At 48.0% G+C, this 8,517-nt stretch overlaps 1 protein-coding gene across 4 annotated transcripts in view; it reads right to left on the reverse strand.

Moving 5' to 3' along the window:
- SSR2 (signal sequence receptor, beta (translocon-associated protein beta)) overlaps positions 1-2,740 on the reverse strand; it is a 24,814-nt gene extending 22,074 nt beyond the window's left edge. Inside the window, exons 1-3 of one of the 4 annotated variants that reach the window (XM_011992722.1) lie at positions 2,667-2,740; positions 1,778-1,932; positions 48-146 (exon numbers count right to left, since the gene is read on the reverse strand). In XM_011992722.1, the coding sequence (XP_011848112.1) occupies positions 48-146; positions 1,778-1,932; positions 2,667-2,675 (263 nt within the window). In that variant the 5' untranslated portion in view covers positions 2,676-2,740. The other 3 variants (XM_011992723.1, XM_011992724.1, XM_011992725.1) reach the window with 3 other exon arrangements.
- Between the last annotated feature and the right edge of the window lie 5,777 nt (positions 2,741-8,517).

Below are 8,517 nucleotides of genomic sequence, written 5' to 3' on the forward strand. Positions count from 1 at the left end.
GCTATCCCTGCCCCCCGACCCTTCATCACCAAGTAGCAAGAGGATACGGCGCAATCCGGTCCCATTTGACATTGAGCATTCCAGACACAATGCCAAAGTCTTCTGGAGGGAAGGAATCATCAGATAGTTCCACATCTAATGCAGCACTAGAAAATGGACGAAACAAAAAGGGTTAGTAAGTAATGGATATAAAATTAAAGCAGGCTGAGTGTGGTGGCTCACGCCTGTAATCCCAACACTTTTGGGAGGCCGAGGCGGGCGGATCACCTGAGGTCAGGAATTCGAGACCAGCCTGGCCAACATGGTGAAACCCTGTGTCTACTAAAAATACAAAAATTAGCCGGGCGTGGTGGTGTGTGCCTGTAATCCCAGGTACTTGAGAGGCTGAGGCAGGAGAACTGCTTGAACGCTAGGAGGCGGAGGTTGTAGGGAGCTGAGATTGTGCCACTGTACTCTAGCTTGGGACAGAGTGAGACTCCATCTCAAACAACAAAAAAAATCAAAGCAATAGTCCAGGCGCAGTGGTTCACGCGTATAATCCTAGCACTTTGGGAGGTCAAGGCTGGCTGATCTCTTGAGGTTGGGAGTTTAAGACCAGCCTGGCCAACGTGGTGAAACCCCGTCTCTATTAAAAATACAAAAATTAACCAGGCGTGGTGGTATGCGCCTGTAATCCCAGCTACTCGGGAGGCTGAGGCAGGAGAATCGCTTGAAGTTGGGAAGCAGAGGCTGCAGTGAGCCAAGACTACACCACTGCATTCCCGCTTGGGTGACAGAGTGAGATTCCATCTAAATAAATAATAATAATAAAATTAAATTAAATTAAAGCAATAAATAATCAAACCTGCCTGTTTCTCCAAAAAAATGAGAATTGCAAAAGAGAGATATGAGTAATATAGTAACTTGGTTCTGTTGCATTGAAGAATCCAGGTCAAAGACTGGATACTATTGCTCACAAGCACCAAAATAATCAAGTATCCAGGAGGCAATAGGTCCAAGTTCATCCTTGCCTCAATTTTTCTTCATGTACATGCCTATGTCTGTGGAGGGAGGGAGAAGAGGAACACAGTGAATACAGAGGAGAAAGTTAAAGGGAATAAAATGAAAGAAAGGCAACAAAAATGCTCTAGGCTAATGAAAGAAGGAAAATGACACTTTTTATTTTTTTTGAGATGGAGTCTCTGTCTTGTGGCCCAAGCTGGAGTGCAGTGGCGTGATCTCAGCTCACTGCAACCTCCGCCTCCTGGGTTCAAGCGATTCTTTTGCCTCAGCCTCCCGAGTAGCTGGGACTACAGGTGCCTGCCACCACACTCGGCTAATTTTTGCATTTTTAGTAGTGACAGGGTTCTGCCATGTTGGCCAGGCTGGTCTCGAACTCCTGACCTCCGGTGATCCGCCTGCCTCAGCCTCCCAAAGTGCTGAGATTACATGTGTGAGCTACCATGTCCGGCTGGAAAATGACACTTTAAACCCCTGAGGTAACAAGGGATTGTGTATTTTTTGTGTCTTAATGTTCCCTCCTTGTTTTTCCACAATTCTTGCCACTTCCCTACTGTAAAATTCTTCCAACCCAAAATGTGAAAGATGGTTTCTTGTAGCTTAGGTAAGAATGTCCTCCTTTCCAAAAGTAGGTCCCAAAGTATATTCATTCACTCAATATATCCGATGCTGGAAGTGTCCCAAAGAGAAACCACTACCCACCAATATGCTCCCTACTCCCATCTGAAAACTAAGAATCCAGAAATAGGCTTAATCTGTAACTCCAGGGCCTCCTTACCTTGAGCCGACATTGTAGATATTGTACTGCAAGGTCAGGTCTCGTCCCTCCACGGCATATCTGTTCAGCAGTGATTTGGAAGCCAAAAGCCTGGCTCCTTCCTCTGCTTGAGTGACAGCAAATAGAGCCAACACCACAAACGCCAGCAGCCTCATCTTTAGAGAAAAAAGCAAAGTGAGTTATCAAACCAAGTATGTAAAATTCACCAAAATCCTCTTGACAGGGCTCCCGTAGAAAGCTCCTTCGATGCTACCCAAGCAGCAGCCCTTTCCACAGAGTAGTCCATAAGCCACCAGCGCAGACCCGTTCTCCAGACTCTCCTACCATCTTCACCCTGCAGCCCTCGAAAAACTGGTACAAGTACCAGTATATCTACTGCCCTCTTCCTGTCAGAAGCCCCGGGATGCTCACCGGCCGGTGGTGTCTTCTGAAGGGACACCATGTGGCCAGAGCAGGGCTTTCTTTGGGGTGCCTGATTTCGGCCGATCTTGGACCTGCAGGAGCCTGTTTGTAGCTTTCCCTCACACAGGAGTGCCCACAGCTGCAGCCTTCCCGCGGCTCCTCTACTCCTTGGCCACAGCTCCACTGGGATCTCACCGCGGACTCTTAGGGTCCTCCTCACATCCCTGTACCCCACTCTCCAGTCCAGCCCCTGAGATCCCATTCGTCCTCGCCTGTCACAACATCTTTTGGGTCCTTCGGGCAGGGGACGGGGGTCAGTCACCTCTGCCCACCCCCGCCCCCCGCCTCTTGTCAAGGTTACACGTTCTCCAGCCAGCGCGTCCTCTGCCCTTCCCGCCTTCCCCGAGCTAACCTCCAGCCACGGGGTGATGAGCGGACACGAGGCTCTCGCCTGTCCCGCTCGGACGCCTTAAGTCTCCAGACTCACCGTGGGCATCCCAAATGCCTTTCCGGAGCCGCAAAGACAGGAAGAGAGCGTCAGCGTCGGAAAGACCGGAAATAAGCACTGGCCGGAAACCGTGGTGTTCCGCCCAATGCCTTGTGGGAGTTGTAGTTCTTGGAGAAGCCCCACCTTTCTCTTTGTAGTGCCCGCCTGCCTGAGAACCTGTGAGCGCTCCTGAGAGGTTTGTGCGCTCTCCACGCTTCTTATTCTGCCCTCTTTGGGGGGCTTTTCAGGTTGATTTTTCACTACTGTATGTGACCCGCACCTGACTGGGTGCTTTGGGAAACTAGCAAACCTAGAAATTTGGATCATCTATCTAAAATGTCAACTAATACTGTTGAACAGAGAATTAGAGAAAAGCTATTCCAATCAGTATTTTTTCTATTCTCAGTCAAGACACGTAGACATTCCCTACATCCAGCAGGTCACCGAGCCCTGAGCTTTATTTAGAAGCCCTTTGAAGTGCCAAAAAGGTAGATCTTTTCTTCTCCATTCCCACTATAACTGCTTTAGTTCTTGCTGGGTAGTCGATGTGGGTTTTACTCTAGTAGTCTTTCTATCTTAGGTCTTTCCCTGCACTTTTTATTTTTATTTATTTTATTTTATTTTTGAGACAGGGTCTTCCTCTGTACCCCAGGCTCGATCTCAGCTCACTGCAACCTCCGCCTCCCGGATTCAAGCGATTCTCCTGCCTCAGCCTCCCCAGTAGCTGGGATTACAGAAGCATGCCCGGCTAATTTTTTGTACTTTTAGTAGAGATGGTGTTTCACCATGTTGGCCAGACTGGTCTCAAACTCCTGGCCTCAAGTGATCTGCCCGCGTCGGCCTCCCAGAGTACTGGGATTACAGACTTGAGCCACCACGCCCGGCCTCCCTGCACTTATTAATCAGCTGCCGAACTTCCCAAAACAGCATTTTGAACAGTAGATCTTAGGTTCAGAGGATGAACTGTGAAGTTAGGCAGTCATGAATTCAATCCCAGTTCTGTCACTTAGTGGTTAGGTAACCTTGAACAAGCATTACTTATATAACACCTTGGTTCCCACATCTGTAAAACAAGATAATTATAGCACTCACAAAAGGTTAGAGTATCAAATAAGATGTATGTAAAACTCTCAGTACAGTACCTGGCACATGTATGTGCTCAGTAAATGGTAATTATCAGTATTGCTGTTCTTGTAGAATAATACACATCGCCTGTATCTGCCTTAGTATCTGTCCCTCCATTCTCCACCTCCAAGATTGCAGTTTCTTGAGAAAAGGTTGTCCATTTCCCGTTGCTTAGTGTTCTGCCTGAGCACGCAGGAAGTAGTCCAGGAATTAATAATGACTTCTCTACATACAACCTCCAGTCTACTTCGACTTCAGGCCTTGGTGTGTGACTTCCTTGAAATGTCCTCCTGCCCCTCTTCCTATCCAAATCCAGCCAGTCCTTCAGGACCCTGTTCTGGTCTCGTCCTCTCTGGGAAGCCCCCCTTGGCTTTGAGTGTTCTTTTACAGCACAACAATTTATTTGTTTTCCTCTAATTGTTTCTGGCTTGAAAAATATACCTTAGGCCGGGCACGGTGGCTCATGCCTGTAATCCCAGCACTTTGGGAGGCCGAGGCAGGTGGATCACGAGGTCAGGAGATCGAGACCATCCTGGCCAACATGGTAAAACCCCGTCTCTATTAAAAATGCAAAAATTAGCTGGGTGTGGTGGCGCATGCCTGTAATCCCAGATACTCGGGAGGCTGAGGCTGGAGAACAGCTTGAACCCAGGAGGCGGGGGGTTGCAGTGAGCTGAGATCACGCCACTGCACTCCAGTCTGATGCCAGAGCAAGACTCTGTCTCAAAAAAAAAAAAAAAAAGAAGAAAAGAAAACTACCTTAATGATTAGGTCCTATTTCTGTAGTGTACACTTTTTCAAGGGCAAAGAAAGTGCTCAAGAAACATCTGCTGATTGGATCATTTTTTTTTTTTTTGAGACAGAGTCTCGCTGTGTCGCCCAGGCTGGAGTTCTGTGGCGCTATCTCAGCTCACTGCAACCTCCACCTCCCAGGTTCAAGCAATTCTCCTGCCTCAGCCTCCCAAGTAGCTGGGACTACAGGCATGTGCCACCACGTCCAGATAATTTGTATTTTCTTTTTTTTTTTTGAGACGGAGTCTCGCTCTGTCACCAGGCTGGAATGCAGTGGTGCAATCCCGACTCACTGCAAGCTCTACCTCCCGGTTTAAGCAATTCTCCTGCCTCAGCCTCCCGAGTAGCTGAGATTACATGCATGTGCCACCATGTCCGGATAATTTTTATATTTTTAGTAGAGGTGGGGTTTCACTGTGTTGGCCAGGATGGTCTCAATCTCTTGATCTTGTGATCCGCCCGCCTCGGCCTCCCAAAGTGCTGGGATTACAGGCATGAGTCACCACGCCTGGCCAATTTATTTGTATTTTCAGTAGAGACAGGGTTTCGCCGTGTTGGCAGGATGCTCTTGATCTCCTGACCCCGTGATCCATCTGCCTCGGCCTCCCAAAGTGCTGGGGTTACAGGTGTGAGCCACCATGCCCAGCCAATTGGAGAAATTTTTACTCCTTCCTCCTTCCTTTTTCTTTCTTTTTTTTTTCTTTTTTTTTTCTTTTTAGACAGAGTCTCACCCTTTGCCCAGGCTGAGTGCAGTGGCACAAACATGGCTCACTGCATGCAGCCTTAACCTCCTGGGCCAGCTGATCCTCTCACTTCAGCCTCCCAAGTAGCTGGGACCACAAGTGTGCCCTACCATGCCTGGGTAATTTTTTATTTTTTTATTTTACTTTAGGGATGGAGTTTTGCCATGTTGCCCAGGCTGGTCTCTAACTCCTGGGCTCAAGTGATCCACCTGTCTCTGCCTCTGAAAGTGTTGGGATTACAGGCATGGGCCACTTTGTTTGCTCAAATATTACTTTCTATAGCCATTTCTCCAGGATTGGAAAGATGGAAAGTGTAGGTGTTCTTGTTTCTCAGACTCTGCTGCACCCAAAAGGAATATATCTTTAGCACACACTGTCCAAATGCCTTACTATGGAGCCACTTCTGAGTCCAGAAGAGAAATGTCTTCATCCTTGGGTTGCCCACTTATACACTGACCCTTTTCCTGCCTCTATCCCATCCGAGTCACTTGTTCTTTCATTAGTACATTTAGCATTCATTTTTTGAGCACCTATTATGTGTCAAGCACTGTGATAGTCACTATAAGAGATACAAAATAGGGCCAGGCACAGTGGCTCACTACCTGTAATCCCAGCACTTTGGAAAGCCGAGATGGGCAGATCACGAGGTCAGGAGTTCAAGACCAGTCTGACCAACATGGTGAAACCCTGTCTCTACTGAAAATACAAAAATTAGCCGGGCATGGTGGGACACCCTTGTAATCCCAGCTACTTGGGAGGCTGAGGCAGGAGAATCGCTTGAACCCGGGAGGTGGAGGTTGCAGTGAGCCGAGATCGTGGCACTTGACTCCAGCCTGGGTGACAGAGCGAGACTCCATCTCAATAAAAAGAGAGATACAAAATAGGATATGGAGCCTGCCTTCAAGAAGGATGACCTATAGTCCTAACCATAACGAAAAGACAAATGAGGTTCAAGCACTCCTCAAGAAAAAACAAACAAACAAAAAAAACAGGCAAGGTGGTTCACACCTGCAATCCCAGCACCTTGGAAGGAAGGATTGCTTAAAGCCAGGAGTTCGAGACCAACCTTGGCAACAAAGTGAGACCTGTCTCTACAAAAAAAAATTTTTAAGTAGCCAGGTATGGTGCCATGTGCCTGTAACCCCAGCTTACTCAGGAGGCTGAGGTGAAAGACTTGCTTGAGCCCAGGAGTTCAAGGCTGCAGGGAGCTATGATTGCACCACTACTCTCCAGCCTGGTGACAGAGCAACAACCTGTCTCAAAACAAAACACATGGGCCGGTGGCTCATGCCTGTAATCCCAGCACTTTGGGAGGCCGAGGCGGGCGGATCACCTGAGGTCTGGAGTTCAAGACCAGCCTGACCAACGTGGAGAAACCCTGTCTCTACTAAAAATACAAAATTAGCTGGGTGGGGTGGCACATCCCCGATATAGTCGATGGGAAACATCCGCCAAAGTGACTTATGTCAAAGTAAGTCTGTCAAGAAAATCTCGGATTTAGTATAGATTGATTTTTTCCCTTTTTTTCTCTAGAACTAGAGAGAACCTGGGAAAATGCTGTGATAACAGATCATTTCACCCCTGGAACTCTCATATATCTCACTGTGGATCAGAAAGTCTCAGACAAGGGATGGGCTGATGAGGACACATCATCTCTATTCAGTCTCCCTACTGGAATTCATTCTGACTAGAGTAGAGAGATTTTGAGTCAATTGCTAAAGGAAGCGTTTCTATTGAAAGAGCTCCAAAAGAATACAAATGCTTCCTGCCATCCTCAAGGGGACTCCAAACCAAGAGACTGAGTAGGACTTTGTTAGATGAGCAGGAATTGTGTGTCAGGATTGGAGGTGTACAGAGCCAGTGTGAGGCCACCTATGGTGTCAGTTGTGCCCCTAGGATGGTATAACAGGTTTCAAGCCTTGTTTCTTTTCTTTCTCTCTCTTTTTTTTTTTTTTTTTTTTAAGACAGGGTCTCCCTGTGTCACCCAGGCCGGAGTGCAGTGACTCAATCAGCCTCAACATCCTGGGCTCAAGCAATCCTCTCTCCCTAGTAGCTGGGAGTAAAGGCATGCCCCATCATGCCTAATTTTTTTGTTTTTTATAGAGATGGTGTCTTGTTATGTTGGCCAGGCTGGTCTTGAACTCCTGGACTCAAGCAATACTCCCTCCTTGGCCTCCCAAAGTGCTGGGATTACAGGTGTGAGCCACCGCGCCCGGCCTACATTGATTTTTTATTGTGTTTTATTTTTTGTTTTGTTTTTGTTTTTTTGTTTTGTTATTTTTTTTGTTTTGTTTTTAAGGTAAGGTCTCCCTCTGTGGCCAAGGCTGGAAAGCAGTGGCATGATCACAGCTCACTCCAGCCCCGAACTCCTGGGCTCAAGCTACCCTCCTGTTCCAGCCTCCTGAGTAGCTGGGACCACAGGCACTCACCACCACACCCAACTAATTTTTAAATTGTTTGTAGAGACGAGATCTCGTCTGTTGCCCAGACTGATCTTGAACTCCTGGGCTCAAGCAGTCCTTCTGCCTCGGCCTCCCAAAGTGCTGGGATTACAGGCATGAACCACTGTGCCTGGCCAATTTTTTTTTTTTTTTTTTCTTGAGACCGAGTCTCATTCAAGCTGGAGTGCAATGCGCGATCTCCGCTCACTGCAAACTTTCCCTCCTGGGTTCAAGAGATTCTCCTGCCTCAGCCTCCCCAGTAGCTGGGATCACAGGCAACAGGCACATGCCACCATGCCTGGCTAATTTTTGTATTTTTGATAGAGATGGGATTTCACCATGTTGGCCAGGCTGGTCTCTAACTCCTGACCACAAGTGATCCACCTGCCTCGGCCTCCCAAAGTGCTAGAATTACAAGCGTGAGCCACTGTGCCCGGCCCTGGCCAATTTCTTATTGTGATTAAATATACATAACACAGGGCCGGGCGCGGTGGCTCAAACCTGTAATCCCAGCACTTTGGGAGGCCGAGACGGGCAGATCACGAGGTCAGGAGATTGAGACCATCCTGGCTAACATGGTGAAACCTCGTCTCCACTAAAAAATACAAAAAACTGCCGGGCGCGGTGGCTCAAGCCTGTAATCCTAGCACTTTGGGAGGCCGAGACGGGCGGATCACGAGGTCAGGAGATCGAGAACATCCTGGCTAACACGGTGAAACCCCGTCTCTACTAAAAATACAAAAGACTAGC

The sequence above is a fragment of the Mandrillus leucophaeus genome, unplaced genomic scaffold, assembly GCF_000951045.1.
Source record: "Mandrillus leucophaeus isolate KB7577 unplaced genomic scaffold, Mleu.le_1.0 Scaffold418, whole genome shotgun sequence".
In the NCBI taxonomy this organism is placed as follows: domain Eukaryota; kingdom Metazoa; phylum Chordata; class Mammalia; order Primates; family Cercopithecidae; genus Mandrillus; species Mandrillus leucophaeus.